This window comes from Copidosoma floridanum, unplaced genomic scaffold (genome assembly GCF_036245765.1).
Source record: "Copidosoma floridanum isolate Cflo_tuat_1 unplaced genomic scaffold, Cflo_Japanese_pri ptg000019l, whole genome shotgun sequence".
In the NCBI taxonomy this organism is placed as follows: domain Eukaryota; kingdom Metazoa; phylum Arthropoda; class Insecta; order Hymenoptera; family Encyrtidae; genus Copidosoma; species Copidosoma floridanum.
The window spans coordinates 1,619,852-1,642,349 of record NW_028321896.1 but is presented as its reverse complement, the minus strand read 5'-3'; the positions used below and the strand labels follow the sequence as shown (position 1 = coordinate 1,642,349).

Below are 22,498 nucleotides of genomic sequence, written 5' to 3'. Positions count from 1 at the left end.
GAAGCTTTTTTGTTGTTGCGTTACAGATTAGATATGTGCAGGAGGCAATACGCGAATGAAGTGTGCAATAGAGGAACCGCAGGTACGTTTTGTTCGTGAAAAATGAACAGAAAAAGCGACAATTTTTCAACACCGTATCATAGTATTATATGTTGTATATGTTGAAACTATGACGCAGTATGCAACGAGCTATTGTCTTTTTTCCACCTGAACTCTTTCACACGTATTTTCTTCATAAGTACCTTCACCATTGGTTCGTTTGTGAGCTTATCATCTTTAGGCAACGAATTTTCGCTCACCACTTTCATTTTACTCTTTACTGTACAATATTTCAATACTCTTCAACGTATTTTCCAAATCTAAGCTTCTGGCACCTTATATGACAATGATACTTGCTATATCTGTTGTGTCTAATTTTTCACCTGTCAAATATTCATACCTGCAATCTGTATTATTTATACTATCTTGTTACCAAGTTTTAAAGCTCACTTTGGGTGATTTTAAGTACAAGAATCCGAATAGACGAGCTCCATTTACCAAAAAAAATCTTGAGTGTACGTGGTGCACTACGAGAGCGCTTCAACGTCACTGAAAAATGCAATGTACACTGGATGGATTTTCGAAAATTTTTGGTAAAAGCAGCTCGTTCTTTCATTTTCCTAAAGAACTTCAAAGGTGTAATAGTGTTGGAATTCATAGTAACATATTGCTTGGACTCAATCTTGAGAACAAATAAAAGATCAGTAAAGTTAGTCATTCTTAACATAATATTGTTTTACCTAAGCTTCAACTAAGTTTGGACACTAACTTACAGACTACGGAAGTTATTCTTAAGTTAATATTTGCTAATTTAGTTTTATCCACGCATGAATTAAATTTTTAAAAGGACTACAGACGATTTAATTATTTTCGAAATCAAAGTTCATAAAGACTTTATTTTAATTTTGAGAACGACTAAAAGAGAAGTTTAAGACTACTCAGATATTTCTTATGTTGCTTTTAAGGTAAAGAAAATATAGTTTCATCTAGATTTAAACTTAGTTTTACGAGTTACTTAAAAAAAAATTTTAAATATCTCAGGTCTCTCTCAAAATCTTACAATTACAGTAGATTCCAACTATAACTTTGGTGTAGTTCAAACTAAATATTTAAAAATACATTCAAAACTCTCCAAAGACAACTCAAAATACTCTTAAGTTGCTTTTAAGCTTTAGTTTCATCCAGTTTTAAGCTTTATTTTAAGTACGGCTTAATAACGATGTAAAAATAATTTATACTTTTTTAAAGTCATTTTTAAGTTCTAGTTTCACTTAAATTGAAACTCAATTTGAAGTTCAACTTCAAAATAATTCTGGGGGTAACTTAGACATGCTTAAGTCATTTATAGGATCTAGTTTCATTTATATTCTAATTCAATTTTGAGAACGATTGAAACACAATTTAAAGGCAACTTTAGCCGTTCTCAAGATTCAGCTAATAGTATAAAACTAGAGTTTGAGCTCAAAAATGTTCTGAAAGGTAGCTCAGATTACTTTAAAGTTGCTTTAAAAATTTTGTTTTACTTGGGTTTATATTCAATCTTAACCAAAACTTAAAGGGTAATCTTAGGTAGCACTTAAATCACCTTCATGATCTAGTTTTTAAAGCAATATAGTACTATGAGTTCCAGCCTGAATCTACGAGTACAAGTTTCCTTCTCTACTCTCTTAATTATTTTTGTCTCTTGCTGTTCTACTATGTATCCTTTGCACAATCATGTTCACGCCTACATTAGTTTTAAATTTTTTCTCTTTTTCTGCCCACTTTCAACGACTGATTACTGTGGCACTTAATTTTTTCACATGATAAATTCATACGTATGATAAAAGAAAAAATTGATGAGAAATTTTACGCTGCAGCACTTTCACTGATACCTACGTGTTGGTCAATTATTATTTTTATTTTTCAAAGCGCTTTACCACGGCATTAACCAGTTATTATAAGATAATTTCCATGATTTTCCAGTACTTGAGAGCAAAAAAAAAAATGGTTTTCACGTTCACCAGAGAAAGTGCTGATAGTCTAGTTTTTACAAGCTCCCCAACACAGCGTCTCGCAGATACTTCCTGTGTCAAAATTATACTGTTGTAAAATCTCGTTGCGTAACACTTGTTGACTTTTACTTTCTGACATATTCAATCGATCGTCAATATCAGTTACACCTACGTGACATTATTATTTTTTTTCCAATGATTCATTTGTTATTTAAATTTTTAAAAAAACATTCGCGTAATTGGCGCGAACAACTGCGAGACCTGGGATCACACAATTGTCAAATGTCCCTGAAGTGAGAGAGATTATTTAACGTGCCATGAAAAACGAAATACGTGTGTGTCTCGTGTGTACAGTGAATGTTGTGTTTTTCTCCCTTCTACTTTGCCTGTCACTCTAAAGAACCTTTTTGCTCTCTCTTTTTGGCTGCTGCCTTACTGACGTTCTGGAGTGCGGTCGGTAAGTTTCTTTGTGAGAAACAAAAAATATATATGTATTAATATGCGTATATAGAGTGACATTAAGGACACGCAAAAAAAGAGCCAAAACTTTTGGTCGGGCGAAATTTATCACGGATTGTAGGTTGTTATTTTCACGTGCATGTCAAACAGTTGAGGATTTTTTAGCAACCAAAAGTGATAATTTTGAGAATTGGAGTTTTCCATTCGTGTGTAACGTCGAATATGTGTGTTAAATCGATCGACATCGTTTGAAATGAGCATTCACGAAATGCATGCAGCTTACGCGGATTTAACAGCCAACAATTATTACCATAGTTAACGAATACTGCAAGACAGTACTACCTATATTTACAACATATTTAACGCTAACGTCGGGCTCGAACTAATTTCGCGTGGTCGTGTACAGCTTGAGCTTCGAATAATAACAATTGAAGACCAATAATGAATTTAATAACGTTAACAAAGCTAACAGTATTACTTAACGAGGAATGCTTTCATTCTTCTACTTATAAATATTGTTGAAAAAAAAGAAATTATTTTATCACCAAAAGCGTGAGAGCATTTTTCTACAGTACATAATTAAAATAATATTTCGCTTCGTAATCAAAAACTCAAATCTAACCGCAAGTCCGAAACGAGCTTCTTCCGCCGAATCTCATAACCAACAAGTACTTATCCATGCTTTCCTTCAGCCTTTGACTAAATAATAAAAAAAAAAAAAAAAAAAAACAACCTAAGCAATAGTCATAGTAACCGTTTTCTACCAAACGCGTTTGAGCAGCACGAAAAACTGATGAAGTAATTCTCTGGCAAATAGGTTTTGCGTACGTGGGTGGTGCTTGCGTCGTCAACAAGAGACTGGAAAAAGTTAATTCTGTGGCTATAATCGAAGACACGGGAGGCTTCAGTGGCATTATCGTCGCTGCTCACGAAGTCGGCCACTTGTAAGTAAATTTTCACTCAGCTCTCTTTTTTTTATGTTTTTTTTTTTTTTTTTTTTTTTTTTTTTTTTTTTTTTTTTCATGCATTTATATTGCGTCAACCATCGATTACCATGCCACTTGGACTATTAATACCAATGATAATAGTTATGATAGTAATTTTTAAATTTAAGAATTTCATGGAGATAGAAAGATGAAAGAGCATGTGACTAAGGTTGTTTGTAAATCGTGTAGGCTGGGCGCTGTGCACGATGGATCGCCGCCGCCGAGCTACCTTGGAGGACCGGGAGCTGAAAAGTGCCGCTGGGAGGACGGCTACATCATGAGCGACCTCAGGCACACGGAGAAGGGCTTCAAATGGTCCCACTGCAGCGTTTCGTCCTTCCATCACTTTTTGAAGTAAGATACATCGCTTCTTTTGTTGGGTAACTTTTTTTTTTTTTTTTTTTTTTTTTTTTAATACATAAAAAAAAATGCAAAAACGCGATATTGCCAAATGAGAGTTAGGGCTTGTACAACAACTGCGAGCGTATTATCATGAGGGAATGCAAAAAATTTTCAGTGGGGACACAGCGACGTGTCTTTACAATGCACCTCACGAGGACGAGGCACTGCCAAGAGTCTTGCCAGGAAAGCTGCTGTCACTTGACGCGCAATGTCGAAAGGACCGAGGAACGAGCGCCTGTTTCGTGAGACCAATTTCTTTAACACGCCTTGTTCATACACCAGCTTTTATTTATCATGTGCCACTGATTCTAAATCCGTGTTTTCTCCTTTTTGCATTTTACAGAAAGATGATCGGGTGTGTGCACAGCTTTTCTGCTTCGATGCCGGCTCAGGCTACTGCGTGGCGTATCGACCAGCAGCTGAGGGATCGCCTTGTGGAGACGGCCAAGTGAGTGTTTGTTGATACGCTATGAAAGGTTTTAAAATACCTGCTTCGGTGCAGCAAAGTTTTTGGTTTTTCAAAGTTTTTTTACTGTGTTTTACATATGTCGTACACGTAATATGTATTACGTTTGTAGTTCAGTTCGACAAATGTAATTCGTAATTACATTCTGTTAAACAAATTTGGATACATACTACCCTTGACATTTTTAGTTAAATAACAATATAAGACTTGTATGATTTGCAGTTAAAAACATTCTTAACTATGTTTTGTATGAGGATTCAAAAATTTTACATATAAGTTAAGAAAGTTATCATTGACTAAATATTTTTATTATAAATAATACATAATCATGGAGTGCAGTTACATTTTTTTCAATAAAAATGAGAACGATTAACAAGAAAAAGCCTCGCCAATAATTATAATAAAATTTTTAAGATTCTGAACAGAGCATACGTTAACAAATACATTAAACTAATAAAAACTTCTAAAAATAGTGTAGAATCACAGAAAATATCCTGTACATTAATAGGCTCTTCATTATATCCTAAATTTTTATGATGACTAGTAATAAAATTGACTTTAATCACAAAATATATTTTTAATTTATAGTGGAAAAACATTTGACTATCCATTTTACTGATTTATAGCTTTTAAAATTAAACATCTAATTCCTAAAGTAATTTGTTTCTATCTCAAACTCAATTAGATTTTACTATTGTTTTTTTTAATAAATAGTTACACGGTTATAAACAACTACAGTATTAATAAATTATATATTGTTTATTCAATATCCATACAGTAGATAGGTAAATTATTAAAATATAAATTTAATCCATACTGACAAATTTAAGATTTCAAGGTAACGAATCACCGTCGTGCTGATAGGTTTACGGGCATTGCATTACATAAAAGTATACGTCCGATTGACATGAAGGTTTTTAAATAATTTTTAAACCGTTTATTACCAAAGTGACGAGTAAAGAAATTTTTGTTATAAATCAACAACAGTCTATCGTACAGGTAATTTGTTTAAATTATTATATAAAAATCTAATAAGTGGTTGAATTTTTTTAAATTACATTATAATTTGATAAATCAACGTACAAAGAAATATGTACAATTTTTGTAACCTCAAACAGTAGATACTTATTGTTTATCAGACAACGGTCGGACTCTTATTACTCGTAAGAATACCGATATACACAAACACGTATGCAACACAGAAGAAAAAATGTATGGACAATCGTAAAATAATTATATTATTTTTTTGTTAGTACTGCCTGAATGGAAAGTGTGTTGCCGAGCACGAAAACATTATTCCCGATTACACACAGAACATACCGATGTACGTGCAGCGAGAGAACCTTTACAACGCCCCGACGCAAAGTCGGTCATTGTACACGCGATACAATACCAGTACGACGGAATACAGGTAAAGTATTCAACTTTATAAGTTCGACTCATTTGGCACACGTGTGCTTCACTATAATTACATAGGCAGTTACAATAACGATTACCAATTAAATGGGTAGGAAGAATTAATAAATGTAACATATAAAAACGAAAATTATATGTAATGAAATTAATCCATTTTTACACCAATTTTTTTACATCGAGGTGGGAATAGCTTTTTTTTCTTTTTATTCCATATTTTTGAAAAATCATATATCTCTGTATTATTGAATCACTAATACCAAACTTATCGAGTACGATCATGATTGAAAAAAATGTCTTCAGTGTACAATCTTCCGTTTTCTACATTTCAACTACACTCAGGGACAATTTTTTTCATTACCACTTGTACTTAATATATAAGTTTTGTACATTATTTAAATTTTAGCATTTTTTTCTAAAATTAGTTATCTCTAACTTACATTATTGAAAAGTACAGATATTGGGGTGTATCATGCAAAACGTAGATTGCATATCTTTTAGAAAATAATAATCTAAATGAATAATTTATGAAAATACGATATTATTGCATAATATATTAATAATGTATTAATTCATATTTTAATTGAATACATTATAATATAATATATTGTTGTATTATATATTATAATGCATTCAATTAAAACATTAATTAATATAGAATAGTTATTTATTATTGTTATTAATATAATAATACAATTGGCACAAGAGGATAATTCATTGAAATATCTTGATTGTTAACATAAAACAAACCGTGTAGTATTGAAGTGATTTCATCGTGAAAGATTCATTTTCTTGATGATCATAAAACATAAATTATCAGAGGGGAAAAATTTGAGTATTACTGTGCACTAAACAGGTATCCATGGGCCAGTACGACAACGCGTCCGAGCTCGTACGATTTGGCGTACAAATACACAATGCCTCACGCGTCGACCTCAAGTAGTACAAACTACGAGGAGATCGGCGTAACAACACCGTACTACACAACGGCTCCGACGCCATTCTCATACAACTCGCGCTACAACTCCCATCACCACTCGACAATCAGTAATTTGATAAATGACGACCAACAATACAAGAAACTCAGTTACAATTACGATAGTAACGATTACCAAAATTACAACTCGCACACAAGCCGCGCTACCACGAGGAGGATACCTTACGAGTACAGCTCGCACTCGACTTACAGTAGTACCTCGAACGATCCTGGCTACTCAAAGTCCACGCCTTTCAGGTACCAAAGCACTACCGCGAGATCGACCTCGTACTGGTTGTCCAGTAGCGCTGGTGCTCAGTACTCGTCTCACGACCGCGCCCACGGTAAGGAGCCTCTACGACTCCCAGCATACGAATGTTTATTTTTATCGTATGCTGGCCCCTGTCATCTTTGTCTCGTAAAATCTTACATATACTTCGCTTCCAGCAACCCCCTGTTTTTATCTCCTTTTTTTTCTATACGGGATAAACGCTGTATATTACCTCGCCTTCTATGGTTTCCCTTGGAAATTCTTTGGTACTTTTCTTCAAGATGTTTTGCGTTTTTACAATTTTCTGCACAAATCACCATGAAATCTCTTTCATCTCATCGACTGGAAACTTTCTTGCTCCAATTTCAATTTCGTTCACTTTTGTTAGCTGACGCTTATTTTGCCACTGCTGTCTTCGCTATTCCCTCTAAAATTTACTCTTCAATGATCTTTGACTACTCAATACGTTGTTCCAGGTGGAATTCTACTTTTTTAGTACAACGTTACTTATGAGCAAATTTTTTATTTATTTTTTTTATTTTTATCTCTATAATAAAATATAAATGAGTGTTGTGTTCTCAAGACTACTTTATTACATGACTTTCAGTCTCTAACCTTTTTTAGTTTTTAAGTGTACAAAAATTCTTCAGGTCGAAATATGCTCATGCATGCCTCTTTTTGCATCATTCTCATATGACTCAAAAATATTTCATCATAAATCTTTTCAAATTCTTATTTCTGGCATGGTTAGTGGAATTTTACTTTAAAATACGCACCTGATTTTATTCGTTTCTTATGCATCTCTGGTACTATCAATTTTCGAGTATTTTTATTTTTAGTTGACCAGGAACACTGCAACAAAAAAAACATATTCCAAATAGAAGAATATTACTAGTTGTTTCTGCTCTTTGGTTAATTGTTAAATTTAAAAATTCAAAAAAAATGTACATAGGGTATTAGGTTAGTCCTTTTCTTTCTAATACTACAAATCGACTGTTTTAAGTCTCCTCTGGCATACACATATTGTTCTAATTTCAGTTATTTCACGTACTTGGGACTCTCGAGTAAATAATAAACTATAATTTACATCCTTGACTTACAATTTATGGTATGGCTAAATTTTACACTTTTCATTCTATTTACAAGTAAACATACTCTTGGTAATACGATCTATAAAATAATGTTGTTGTTACTAATACAACATAAATACCGAAAACAATAATTTTATTAAAAATTTTTTTTTTTCGTAAATTTATTTTTTAATTTTCAATGTGTTTTAAATACTCATAAAATATTAACTTATATTACGTAAATATTTATAAACAATAAAATCAAATGATAATCTTTTCAATGGTCTGAAGAATTGTATTTTCATAATCAAGCTAAACAATAGCTAAAGTTTTACGATAGTAATTTTTATTAACTAATAAAATATTTTCACCGTAAAACAAGGAATGATTTTTTGCGAACCCTTTGGATAACCATTGGAAAGATCTACTCTAACAAAAACTACTATCGACTATATACATATTATCATGTAATCACTATTATGTACTACTGTAAAACTATATACTCTTTTGGAATTACTATTTCTCAATTTTATAATTCGTATAATTTTTTTTATTGTTATGTTGAAGCAAATTCATGATTGATAAAATTAACTGTTATGTATTACATAACTTAAGAGTAAAAATTATAAAATATTTACATTTAATGGGTTTTTAACCCCATCCTTTTATGAACATTTACTATGGTAGTATAAAAATATTTTCACGTAAAGTATTTTAAATTAATGTATTACATTTATTATAAAAAAATAACATTATAAAATGCAGTAACACAAAAATATCTACTTTGCAGTTCTCGAAAAAGAAAAAAATTTTGAAGTTTTTGGACACTTACTAGACAATATTAACTTTCTACTTAATCTCTACAGCAAATATATATCTATTTTTGAATTTAATATGGTTCTTAGATCTTCTGAATAATAATCCTAAGTTTCAAGAAGATATAAACCGTTTTTTTTTTTTTTTTTTTTTTTATTAATTACATAAAGTTAGAGAGCAAATTAAATATTCTAGCAGTATTACGTCTAAACGAATATTTTACTGGTTTTTCAATATCATGCTAATATTTTATTAACGATATTAAATTTATATACAGTTTGAAAATTTATTTAACATTTTTTTAAATAAAACTTTTATCCTGTAAAAAATATACAAGCTACAAAAAGTGTTCTTGGTTTAAATTTATTGATTTTTTACTCACAAACTACGAAGAAAATCTCCTCTTCATCATCCTTGTAGTAGAATTTTTGTATTGTTCACAAAGAGCTTAAATGAATAATAAATATGAAGCACGGCTAATACCTGCGCCATTGTTAAATAATTTTCTTTTAAAAAAACAAATTGGTAGTAAAAATTAGTAAAATTACCATAAAGTTTTAATGACTGCTGAGTGGACATTTTACGTAAAACATCTTGCATATAATTACATATTAAGTTATAGTTATTTGTTTTTCGGTTTGGCATTAAGTTTAAAAATGGTTTGTCATGACATTGTTTCGATATAGTCATACTAGTGAATTGATGAGATAAATCCTAATGTATGTTTTGTTTATAACAAATGCAGAAACAGAGGCCGGTGAATGCCGGGACAAGGAGGGTACGAACTGCGCGGAGCTGATCAGCAGGCTGAGGATATGGCTGTGCCGTCTGCAATCAGTGAGAGCCGACTGTTGCGAGTCTCTGAAAACAATTTGCTGAACAAAACCAACACTACGACCGGTGAAAAATGCAAAAAAACACGCAAACGCAAGGGGACACGAAGAAAGTGGCTCGATATCGCGCTTGAACGAAAATGCATGATCGGAGTCACTAGAGTGACTGAGAAGCTGAGGACAAGATGTGAATGAGAATAGAAAAAGTGAGGAAGAAAAAGAAAAAAATAAATACGAATGAGCGAGAGTGCGATTGCAACGAGGTGGTGTTTGCATCACCGTGCGCAGTAACTTTGTGTGATTGGGATTGTTATGCTGAAATGTGAATGCGATCAGAACAAAAAGTAAAAAGAGAACGAAGAAAAAAAAAATTTATAGAATGTAAACGCGTTCTGCGAACGGCACCATGTTAAAATCCCTAATTTTTTTTCTTGGTCTTTATCCCTAACGTGAGAGGTGAAAGAGTGTTTTATATATACATACGCATTTAGAAAAAAAAAAAAAAAAAAAAAAAACTATAAGGAACAAAAATGAAATGAAAATTTCATGTAGAGCGAGAAAAGTTTCATTAAAAAATAGCAATAAAGAAAAAAGAAGGATACCCGTCTCGATAGAGGCATATAGAGATACTCTGCATCTCTTCTTCCTTCATCATAACTTTTACCCTAGTAGACCATCTCCTGCTCCACCTGCACCTTACCTACTTCACTCCCCTGTTGAAATGCCTCTGTTTTTTTTGTATCCCATTCCTACGAAAAACATGAAGCTAGTAGTAAGGTTTTTTTTTCAAGTAAAGGAAGCAAGAACGAGAGGTGGATTGAGAGGATGTAAAAGACGGTAAAATAAAGAGAAAGAGAGAGGAGGGAAGAAAATAAAAAAATAAAAAGTGATGTACTTTATTCGCTTTTTGGGGCGAGCTTGCGCAATAGCAACTCAACGCGTGCCCTTTTTTTACTCGTACACCGAGAAAATCACGAGAAATGTCTCGCTCCTCCTTCCCTCTCTATTCCCAATGTTTGATTTCCCCTGCCACCTTAATACCACTCCACCTTGGCCTCTATCCAATACTTTTCCTTTATATTTTACTTCTTTTTTTTTTTCTACCTCTAAGTCTGTATTTATGTGCGACATCGTCGAGGCTTGACTCCTTGGCGCACGATAGTGTATTTCAAATTTATTACTTTTTTTTTGTTTTTTTTTTTTTATTTTTTTTTTATTTTTAATTTTTATTGTAAAGTATGTTTTTTAAGCGTCGAATAACGCGCGCAACGACGACATCCCAGCAGTTTATATATACGTTTGTTACCATCGGAGCAGCAAAACTCACCGACAAACAATAATTATTGTAAACGAAAATCATTGTAGCATAAAGAATAAACTGTAGAGTTTAATAATATAGTAATAATTGCTTTAATTCATTTGTTCCCTTCATTGATATCTGATCGTCTATTACAATATGTTTACGTATCGATTCTGAACTTTGCATGTATAATACATGTGAGATTTTTTAATTTATTAAGATATTCTATTCCTTACGATTTTTATGTTGCTCAAGTAATACCTGCACATAAAGTAAAATTTTTTTATATTAATTTTAAATATTGTTCATACGAGTCATTTTTCATTATTTTCGTAAAAAATTGAGTTTATATAAAATAAATTGTATACGATGCAAAAAAAACTTTCTTTAAAGAATGGTTTTACTCGAGTTTACAATAAAAAAAAATAAATAAAAAAAATACAGAATAAGTAAAAAAGTTGGTACGAAATAGGATTAAAAATTGGATTTAACGTATGAGAAAATGAACTGTCATAACTTCAGTTAAAGAATATACAATTCTATTTTGTTAACTATTAACGTACATATTCACATCACAGTTCTTAAGATTGGCAGGGATAAATGTTATTGAAAATTTGATAGTGTTATTTTTTTCCATTAATTGAGGACTACTAATGTTTTTGGGGTAAAAACAAACAATAGTATATTTAATAAAATTACATGTTTTTAATAATAAGTACAGATTGTTCATTTTTTTATCCTCAGCAAACCATTCCCTTTAAAGAAAAAATCTTGTAATTACCATAGAATATAAACACACACAAAAATACCTGGTATTTTTGTTTTGTATGAAATTGTAATTGATATAAGCAGAAATTAAGAGTTAAAAGGATGTACATAAGCTGTATCATTTTCTTTGAAGTAGCTGTTACAACTCACCGCTATATACTTACTTGCACAAATAAATTGGTATTTACTCATCTACAGCATAACAGTACGGAGTAGAACTGACTTGCAATTTTTTTTACTTCCTTAGATTATAAAATTCAAGGATAGAGCATTGCAAGTAGAAAAACATCGTCAGTTGTGTGAGATCCGTTAGGCAGTTCAGATTAACAAGCAAGCTTTTCTGTCAAAAACAAAAGCAGACTCCTTACACATTATAAACTTTTATTTTAAGCATCAATTGTCACACTTTTAATTCTTTCAGTTTTATTGTATTTCAAAACAGTGTTTATGGTGTGATAAAATATCGGTTTTTCAGTTTTTTCTTCCAATACAAAGTGTATTTAATAAATAGCACGTTATAGATGTGGAGTACCAAAGACCATTTGATTTTTTCCGAGCGTCTATCATTATTTAAATGTAATTGGCTGAATCTTATAAGCCCTTCAGAATCCTTTTTGATTTTTTGTTTACGCACAATTTTATGAAATATTTTGAAACCCATATTCCCAAACCCAAATCAAATTTGATTTCACATAGTTTCATCGGAGTACAAGAGAATAAAATCTTAAGGTAAACTTTAGAAATAAATAAATATTATATTACCAGTCACAAATGTCTGTATCCATATAATAAATAATTTTCACAGCCACTTGAACGATGTATAATACTATTGTGAAAGAGAGGCTGTCATTTACACAGTTAAAAAAAAATTTTGTTCGTAAAATTATTTGTGAGTCACTTCGCTCATTATTTGTATGCAAACAATTTCAATACTTTATATTATTTGTGTACATTTGTGTTAACTGCAATTTAATAACTGTGCCAAATTACATTATTTAAGAATTAATTAATCATTCTAAAAATAACACTGGTAAATTTTATTAATCGCTGAGTTTATGAAAAATATTATTCAATACCTTCAGAAGTAAATGGTTCTTTAATGAATCAAACAAACACACATGTGACTACTCATTTACTTATCATGGCTTAGAAAAACTAATAATTTAAAAACAATTAGCTTTATTTCACGCGTCATGTTGTTTATTTTATTATTTTTTTTTTTTTCGTTATCCGCTTAATCTTTAGTTTTCAGACAGAAAAGTGACGAAATGTTAAAGTTCTTTATTTGTCTACTAGTGACCTCAAGTAACGGCATTCAGGTATCTAAATTTGTTGAAAATTGTATTATCACTCTATTATTTTTATTATTATACTCATGCATACTTATTTCTGTGTTCGAATGGGACATAGTAGCCTAGTGATGTAGTAATTTCCGATGAACAGTTGGCATCGATTTTTGGAACAAAAAAAGGTAACGTAACGTACCACCTTGACATTGAAAATTTCGTATCTAAACTTAATTGAAAATAAATCGTTATACTTTAGCTCCTAATTACGAAGTTGTCAGTACTGCATATTCCACCAATGATGATACGACAAATGCAGACGTCCGAGTATTACAAATAACGAGTTTGAATCGGGATATTAGACTGTACTTGGAACCCGTTAACGGAGTTCTGGCTGGAAAAGACACGCCTGTTTGGGCAGTACAAAGCCATAGGGATGCCCCATTGGGTGTAAAATACACTCAAATCCCTAATGTGAGAAGCAAAAAAGTATTTGAAAATCTTCAGTAAAATGGCACTGTAAAAAGGGACGCTAAATTAAATTTCAGGCGATAAACGATGCTATCCAGGTTTACCAGGACTCCCACCAGAAGGCAGCCATAACGAGTAGATACGACGAGAACGGCAACGTTCATTTTGTAAGTCTTAAATCAAAGGTCCACGTCATGAATGATCGGACAACGCGATTGTCTAGTGCGGCATTAGCGTGGCAATGAAATAAAAGAAACTTGAATAATAGGAGGGAACCATTGGCGATAACTTAGTTATCCGTCAGTTGCCGAGTGAATTACGAGTTAAATTGTTGAGAGGCAGACGCAGCGCGTTCCTGCATAACGATTTTCCGCAAAACTTCCGCACGACGTATCGCGACGATCTCGAGTATGATCATGTACTCATCGAGATACCGGAGATGTCGGTCGACCGAACGCGAGAAAGTAAGCGTTGAGAATTTTTTTGATTCACCTTTACTCAGTAACGAAAAGTTTATTTTATTCAGCTTGTGGTGGTCATTTTAGAAACTGGTCCGTATGTTTCGAAAAGGGGACCGTCACGGCCGAAACGCGACATGAATGTGCCAGCAACGATTTTTCCACAGATCTTGGTAGTCATCGATTATGACATCAGATTGTAAGTAAGCAATCAACAATATCCTCCCTCATTTTGTGCGATGACCTTTTTTCTCGTAAAAAATGTGACTACAATGGTTTTAACATGAGATGGAGATTTAAAATAATTTAAGATTAATTGGAAACTACAACAATCTAGTCGATGATAATTGTTTTAGTTACTCTGGAAACTTTATGATGAACATATAGAATTTATTAGTACAAGTCATTTTATACAAATTGATTTTTAATAAAATTTTGGAAATATAATGCCTGTTAAAGTGCTGTTAATTTTTTTTTCAAATTTTTTTTTTAAAAGTAGTGCAATCAAAAATCCTTTGTTACCCTTAAATATACTCAAATTCAACATTTTCAACGTGATGCTTACACCTTTTTATTTATGTGTATTTTTTATAGTCTTTTGATATTTTGTTTTACTTTTTTGTGTCCTCTTCCCGTTTTTTCTTACTAATTTATTTTTGTTACGAGTTTCTTTGGCACCCTTATACAACGACATCTTTATCAATACAATTTTTGTTGTTTCCAGTATTTTTTTGTTTAACATTGACTAATCCTTAAAATTACGATACATCAATGCACTTATCATGTGTGACTACCGATGGTACAATATGGTAATCTGGGAAAGTCTGGTTTTGAAAAATCAGCACCTCTTAATTTTTAAATCAAAATTTTCTTCGCCCTCCAGATGGTTGTCAGCTGGTTTAAGTATACATACACTTTTTATACTAAGAAAAATATAAGATACTACTGTATAACCAAATTGGGATGAATCGTATACACGATAAAATATGTATCAATCAGTTGACTTGGTGTACCTCATTATACTAATGTACTAAATTACTTTATAAAAAAACTGAGAAGTATACCTTTTTGTTTGCTAAGGGCCTTGCCAAACTCCAAAGCATTGATGCAGTACATTTTGTCATTTTGGAACGCAGTTGATTTACGATATCGAGTTTTTGAAAACCCAAACATCCGCATAAACATCGCGGGTATAGTCATACCAGTGGTACATGGCAGCTTCCAATTGTTCGACGTAACTCCAGGGATTATTCACAAAATGTCAAGTCAATGTTATATTCCAGGATGCCAACGCGACTCCTTATCTGACGGATCATCGGTTCTCGGACCCCGAAGGACTCGCCAGCGTCGACGCGGACAAAGCCCTGAACCACTCGGGAAGATACTTTTACGACGAGATGACGAACACAAACGCAAAGAGATTAGTTCTGGCGGATAATTACGATGCAATCATGATAATGACCAAGTATGACCATATTAAATTATCACTCGGCTTTGTGTCTTTGTATTTCGATCTCGAGTGTTAACCAATCCATGCATATTCAATAACGTGAAATTTTCCGTTCCACAGATTGAACTTGTGTAACCGCGAGCCCGCGGGCAATAACCCATTTGACGACTGTGCCACCTTAGGTATGCGTATCATCGTACATAATTCCAAGATTACGTGAAGTTTCGGAGAAAAATCTATGATAATTTATTCTACGATCGTAGGCTATTCCTTCCGCGGAGGCGCTTGCTCGGTAAACGCCGTCGAATCACTGGTAGAGGCAGTAAGCCTTGTGGAAGATCGCACTGGGTACACGGGAATTGTTCCAGCTGCCCATGAACTTGGACATTTGTAAGTGACGAATAAGTTCTGCTCGTACACTCGCTGCTCAATTGTTTTGTGGAGGGCTTGTAATGAACTGTTCTCCAGCTGATGACTAAAGTGAATGTGATTGTCCTTCACTACTGGACAATCCATCGCTAGATGATAAGCCAAGGATACTTTTGTCAATTCATTTCCCTCTTAAATTTACAAGCATCTGTATTTTTTTTTTTTTTTTTTAGATTTAAAGTATAGATAAAAGATAGAAAGTACAATCCATAAAATCTGTGGTGTGGTGAAAGACTCAATATTAGCTTAAAAATTTTAAAGGAGTGATTTTACAAGAAGACATCACACCGCAGGTGTTGGCTCAATAGACGCAATGATTGAGCTTTTTTTCTTAAATTAAGTAACACATTTGAATATCTTTTGAGAGTCGTTGACAAGCTATATTTGTCATTGCATCAATCAAAATGCCAAATACCTGATTACCAATATTTCTTAGTCTCGTTTAGTATTAAAGAAATTTGCAAAGAATAACTTATTAATCACATAGATAAATCCGACACGTATGATTTATCTCTGTGGAATATAATATATTGCAGATTCGGTGCTCCTCATGATGGATATAAAGAAGCAAACAAGTTACTTTGTCCTTCGTACGGATACATTATGTCTCGCAGCTTGACGTTCAATGAAAATTCATTTATTTGGTCTCATTGCAGTGCGGAGTATTTGAAAGAGTTTATTCAGTAATTGCCAATGATTTCAAAAATATTACACAAATGGTTACAATCGAGCAGTTAAAGTAACATTTTTTCTCCACATTTTTAGCTCACCCAAAGCCGAGTGTCTGTTTAATGAGCCTCACGCAGGCTCGATAGCACCCCGTATCCTGCCCGGGAGAATCCTGTCGCTTCACGAGCAATGCAAGAGGATAGGAGCATCGCACGCTTGTAACGTAAGATTTTTTTTGGGATGGCTGGATTTTTTTTTATGTTAAACACAAATATAGAATTTTAACTAATCGAGATTGACGTATAGTAATTTTTGACATGTATCTATTTCCAGCTCGATAGTAGTGTATGTACTCACTTGGACTGCTTCGATCGTCAAGTTGGTCTGTGTATACCAATTGCTGCAGCTGCTGAAGGTTCTTCTTGTGGTGCACAACATGTAAGTTCATCGCCCAATAAAGTAGTGGTAATCATTTATTCTTTTGGAAATACATTTTTCTTTTTCGTTTTCTAGTTCTGCATAAACGGGAAATGCGTACATGAGACGACGTTAACAATCCCATTGGAAATTGCATCGCTACCCGACCAATCCTCGACACCCGCAAGATTATAGAGACGTGTAACCTAATCTTTGTTTGATACACGTGTATGGTGCAACAATCATGAACAACACCATCGAATAACGCGCAATGGTTATCCAGGCTGGTACCAAATGCTGACTCTAATGTTGCATTATACTGCACCTGAGCTGTTGTACATAATCTTATCAGTGAGCAAATGTACGTGGACCTCGTAATAATTTGTCAAATTGTGCATGAACATAACGAAGGATATTCAATAAAAACAACACTCATACATATACCCAACAGTTGTCACCGAGCCACGTGCAACGGAGAGAAATAAACATTAATGTTGTTCAATCACGACCAGCAATTCGATCTAGATTTAATAAGCGAAGCGATAAATTTCGCAATGAAAACGGAGGGAAGGGCAGAGATCATATTACACTTGGTGGGGGGGGGGAGGGGAAGAAAAATCAAGGCAGGAGCAATCTCGCTACGGACTCGTGTAGGGGTATAGCCGTGCCGTGGAGCACAGAGAGGAAAAGAAGGTACAGCAAAGATATAGCCTGGTGTAGCGCGGAGGCGATACGAGCAACGAAGGACGGAGACAGGAAGACACGGCCGGCTCCTCTCGTTTAAACGGGATATGTGACGTGGGAAATAAAAGAAACAAGGCGCACGTGGGAGGGCGGCCGGCGCTGGTGGTGCCGAATTATTAAAGCCCGCACGCGGAGGAGCAGAGTGGAGTATAGGTACAGGGAGAGTCTCGTGGAAAATGAGCCCCGGTCGAGGTGACATTTGGCTCCGGGGGTGCGCCGTTGCTTTTTTATATTCAGGTCGGGGTGTGCGCGCCTGCGACGACGTCTCTCCCTTGTACACGTAACGTCTTGGGAGCGTAAGCCACCCACGGGGCGGGAAGACAGAGGGGGCTGTGCGGCGAAGGGAGGGAAGAAAATGGATAATATTCGCGCGCGTGTATGTGCGAGCGCGCACCTTCAGGAATACGAACGAGCGACGGGCGGACAGGTGACCTTTTTTATTTTCCCTCTTCCTATGCCTCGCTCGGTCTTTTTTATCTCCGGCTCTGGTCCCTTCTTCTCGAGCCTTTTTCCTTTCACTTTTTTTTCCCCCCCCCTCGCGTAATTCCTAGCCTATTGCTTTCTTGTAGTTCACGCGGGAGATGATGCTGCTACCGTGTCTTCTTGAGAACTTTCGAAAGCTGGATCGCTGCGAGATTTTTGAATAACTACTTTTCATCGGGTTCCTCGACCATTTTTTTCCAAGTGTTCATTACATATCGTGATGACGTAAAATGAATTTGTCTTTTGATGCATACATTTAAGGTTTTGGTGCAAGAATGATGAGTAGAGATAATTTAAAAAACTCTGTTTGGTTTATTGTTTCGGTGATTTTTTTTTCTATGGTTGAATGTTTTGTCCTCTCTTAGTGGTTAGTATTGCAAGTAAAATATTTTGTTGCAACTGTTTGAAAAATGTCATGCATATGGATGTGGCTGCTTTTGAAAAAAAACAATTTTTTCTGTGAAACATAATATGTCACAATACTCAATCATGTTAAGTAATATTTTTACAGCACTTATCTGTTTAATGGTTGAGTTACTGAAATATTTAGATCTATGGTAGATTTTATATGGAGATTGAAATAAAAAATTTTGGATTTTACAAAATATTTATTGAAAATTCAAGTAACCAAGAAAAAATTTGTGTATCAAATGTTAAAAGTTTAGTTACAATTTGGTTAGATTGATTGAGGCATACTCTTATTTGGCTGAGAAAATTATTTTATCTAGTAAAGTTTCTTATTTCAATACCATAGATATGATATGTCTACATCTTGAAAACCCAAGAGGCATACAATTTTTTTGAGTTCAGGTAATTATTTTTTCTAAATGAATTGTAAAACCCTAAGCTTTTAATTTAAAGTATTTAAAATGAGAACTTTTTAAGGGCATTTTCGAAGCTGAGCACTCACAAAGACAGTAAAAAAAATACTTTCAAAATCTTTGAAAAATCATTAAAATTCATTCGAAGTCACGCAAGGCTTCGAAGGTTTTTGACTTCGTTCTATTACTTGAAGGACGTTCTACCGATACTTCCAATGCTTTTACGCTGTAAAAAGAAATTTAAAAAAAAACTGTTTTGTGAAAAATAATTAAAAATTAGAACCATAACAACCATAGAAAAGCAGACATACGTTGTAATTTTGTAATTATGCGATTAGCATTGTTTACTGACATTTTGCGATTAAACATAGTTTTAAAAAATAATTACAAAAAACCTATACCGGAGTAATCGATTTTATTCAAGGTTTTTAGAATACAACTAGTAAATCTTTTAAAAATATAATTAAAATATAATATATAGATCAACGTTTTGTACAGACGTTAAGCGCACTTATCATATGAGACGCTCTAAAAAAAATTGATACATTAATTGTTATACGCTGTAATAATACTTTTTATTGTTATTAAAATAGGCTGAAAATTACATTGTATTGATGTTACCAATTCTCAAATTAGAGAATTTTTGTAAAATTGTAATGTGTCGTACAATTTGCAATATATTTTTCATAGTTAGTCATAATGTTTAATGAATACAATACTTAGATTGTGTGAAAAGATAGAACATTGATCAAAAATAGCATTGCTGTAAAACCAATATCTGCTTAAAAGTATTATATTTAAAATACAGCGAACAAAGGAAATTTAAATGGTAGATTGTGATTAACAAGAAATGTATGTTTCTCATGGGTGGGTTATCTAACGTTTAAGGTAAGTATGAGAATGATTGCCCCTAAAATTAATAATGCATGAGTAGAGACACGGCGATCGGTCCCCTCCTCTGGCAAAGATTCATAAAATTACGTCAAAGCAAGCGATTTACATGCGAAGATCCAACCCTACGATTGGAAGATGATAATTATTTTTTTTTTGGAAATCGATAAACCGGACAAGTTGTAACAAAAAAAAGGTGAAGGTGATCGACATGCTATCGTTAGGCCAAGCAAATCTTTTTCGATGGTGGGAGATGCTGGTATAAAAAGCCTGAGGAAATCGCTTCCAGCACATTCAGTTCTCTGCTCATCTTCTAAGATAGCACTGCACAGTCTATTCCTTCACCAAGTCAACATGAAAGTGGTAGGTACATTCAAAGTTTTGTAAACAATTATTCGTCATGCGATTATTTATTATCTTGTAAAAAGATAAAGAGAATTTTTTTGTTGCAATGTGCTAAAAGATTACGTGCCATTCAAAAAATATACAATAAAAATTAAAGGAGTAGGTATTTGACTAGTTATGTAAAGTTTTGATTGTAAATTTCATCGATACTTTATAATATTTAGAATCAGAAACAACATTCTGTAGAGAAGTATTACTGTTTTTTAAATTTCATTTTTCATCCATCAATAGTTATTGAAAATCGATATTTCATCATTCGTATTTAATTAAATTACATTATTATTTATTACTTTACTTATATAGAATGCATTTGCAATATTGAAAAATTTTTATTATTTAAATTAATCTGTTGTAACTGACTTAAAAGTTATTTTATACTGCTCAAGTTTCTTGAGAATATAAATAATTAATATTTAATTTAATTTATCAATAAAAAATGTTAACGTTATACTTATTGTGAAATATGAGAGTAAATAGACTCTCTAAGCATCGTATGGGACATTAAAGTTTTTATAGCCCAGAAAAAAAATAAAATCACCTGAACAACAATAATAGCTAACGTTCAACAAAATTGTGTTTTCCAGATCGTAGTCCTCGCCGCCCTCGTGGCCGTAGCCTCTGCCGCTGCCATTGACGCCGAAACATACGTTGTTAAAGAACAGCCGCACAACAACATCGGTATCGGTGATTACCAGTTCTCCGTCGAACAGAGCGATGGCCAGGCTCGCAGCGAAGTTGCCACGGCCGCGGTGGTCCGTAATCCTGAGACCAACGAGGACCACACTATTCTCAGAATCCAAGGCCAGTACAGCTACGTTGACCAGAAAACTGGCAAATTGTTCGTTGTGTACTACACTGCCGATGAAAATGGTTACCACCCCGAGGGAGACCATCTGCCCAAATAAAGACTGTTTTTTCTTCTTCGTAGTCGACTTTGGTCTTCTTCCTCTTTCATCTTCATCTTTAGCTGTTTTTTAAAAATAAATTACTATTTTTTATTAATCCTGCGTTTGAATTACTTTTTAAATATACCTTATCCCTTGGTCTGTAATTTTTTGTTGATTTATATATATTATAACGATCGACATGAAAATTAACAATGGAACCGTATCGAGCATCTGAAGATACTATTTTGGTGTCTTTAGTAGAGTATGGACAAAATTATTAGAATATACAGTTGATCCTAGATACGCTTGACTAAAGAATTTTTGCGGCTTTAAACAGTAAAGTAAAAAAAAATGTTACGTGTAAATTATCATCGATGATTTTTGTATCAACTGTTTCTGATGTGGTACGGAGGAACAGTAAACTATTTCCAAGCAGACATATTCCTTTTTTGAAATTTAATTTAGCAGAAGCTTTAAGCATTAAATTTATTAGGAGCTTGATGGGCGTAGTTACAATATAAGGTTATGTTTCACAAGCATGACAAAATTCTCCACCGTTTCCTGATTGAATTTTTCTAAGAAAAAATAATTCGATTTAATGATTTATGCTCTTGCAACTAAGATGTGGATTAAATAACACTGAAATTAGTATTTTAGACATAAAAATGAATATATTAGACTAAGTTGGATTAGTCAAGAGATATGCTTACTTAAAAAAAACTTTTCAAATAGTGCTGCTTTTAATAGCATAATAAAATATTTAGTAATAAATAGTCGAAACATATTGCCTATAACCAGTTAGGTATAATGTCTGTCATTAGTTCTTCCAAAAATAATTTGAAAGAATCTAAAAAGAGATTTGAAATTTAATTTTAATGTCAGCAATAATGATAGTCTTTTATTAACAACTGAAACTCATTATTCAGACAGTTAATGTAAAACTAGAAACACACCTGCATTTTCACTGAAAATATCACTGACAGTAGCAAATTGGCCGTGTATTTACATGTGTATTTACAAGTTTCATCAGCAGTTATCTGTTATTCCTAATTCTAAAATACTACATTAGAAAAAATACATTATAGGTAAGAAAATGTGTTATTGCTTTCAATTAAAAATTGTTTTTAGACTTTATCCATTGACTAAGAATTGGTGGAGCAATTTACCTCAAAAAAAAGTGCAGTTCACTGATACATAGCGTTTACTAAAATAAAATGAAGATGCAGGCTTATTACTGAATCAATGAAGACTAAATCAATATTAATAGAAAATGATAAAACAAATTTATTTTAAA

At 33.1% G+C, this 22,498-nt stretch overlaps 3 protein-coding genes across 3 annotated transcripts in view; all 3 read left to right on the top strand.

Annotated features, from left to right (window-relative positions):
- sona (sol narae metalloprotease) overlaps positions 1 to 11,097 on the top strand; it is a 29,933-nt gene extending 18,836 nt beyond the window's left edge. The window contains exons 10-17 of the mRNA XM_089593417.1: positions 27 to 82; positions 3,310 to 3,436; positions 3,668 to 3,832; positions 3,996 to 4,122; positions 4,224 to 4,328; positions 5,600 to 5,757; positions 6,616 to 7,079; positions 9,638 to 11,097. Coding sequence (XP_089449543.1) covers positions 27 to 82; positions 3,310 to 3,436; positions 3,668 to 3,832; positions 3,996 to 4,122; positions 4,224 to 4,328; positions 5,600 to 5,757; positions 6,616 to 7,079; positions 9,638 to 9,771 — 1,336 coding nt within the window. The 3' untranslated portion in view covers positions 9,772 to 11,097. The remainder of the gene's footprint in view (positions 1 to 26; positions 83 to 3,309; positions 3,437 to 3,667; positions 3,833 to 3,995; positions 4,123 to 4,223; positions 4,329 to 5,599; positions 5,758 to 6,615; positions 7,080 to 9,637) is intronic.
- Positions 11,098 to 12,488: 1,391 nt separating this feature from the next.
- On the top strand, positions 12,489 to 16,845 carry LOC106636906 (A disintegrin and metalloproteinase with thrombospondin motifs like). Its single transcript, XM_089593583.1, has 14 exons — positions 12,489 to 12,522; positions 13,039 to 13,112; positions 13,207 to 13,264; positions 13,339 to 13,553; positions 13,628 to 13,717; positions 13,819 to 14,014; positions 14,096 to 14,207; positions 15,089 to 15,242; positions 15,292 to 15,473; positions 15,579 to 15,640; positions 15,722 to 15,848; positions 16,424 to 16,570; positions 16,653 to 16,779; positions 16,834 to 16,845. Exons 2-14 carry the CDS (start codon positions 13,062 to 13,064, stop codon positions 16,843 to 16,845), a joined length of 1,533 nt encoding a protein of 510 aa, XP_089449709.1. The 5' UTR covers positions 12,489 to 12,522; positions 13,039 to 13,061.
- Positions 16,846 to 20,780: 3,935 nt separating this feature from the next.
- LOC106636907 (larval cuticle protein 1-like) lies at positions 20,781 to 21,222 on the top strand. Its single transcript, XM_089593582.1, has 2 exons — positions 20,781 to 20,786; positions 20,902 to 21,222. Exons 1-2 carry the CDS (start codon positions 20,781 to 20,783, stop codon positions 21,220 to 21,222), a joined length of 327 nt encoding a protein of 108 aa, XP_089449708.1.
- Positions 21,223 to 22,498: the final 1,276 nt, after the last annotated feature.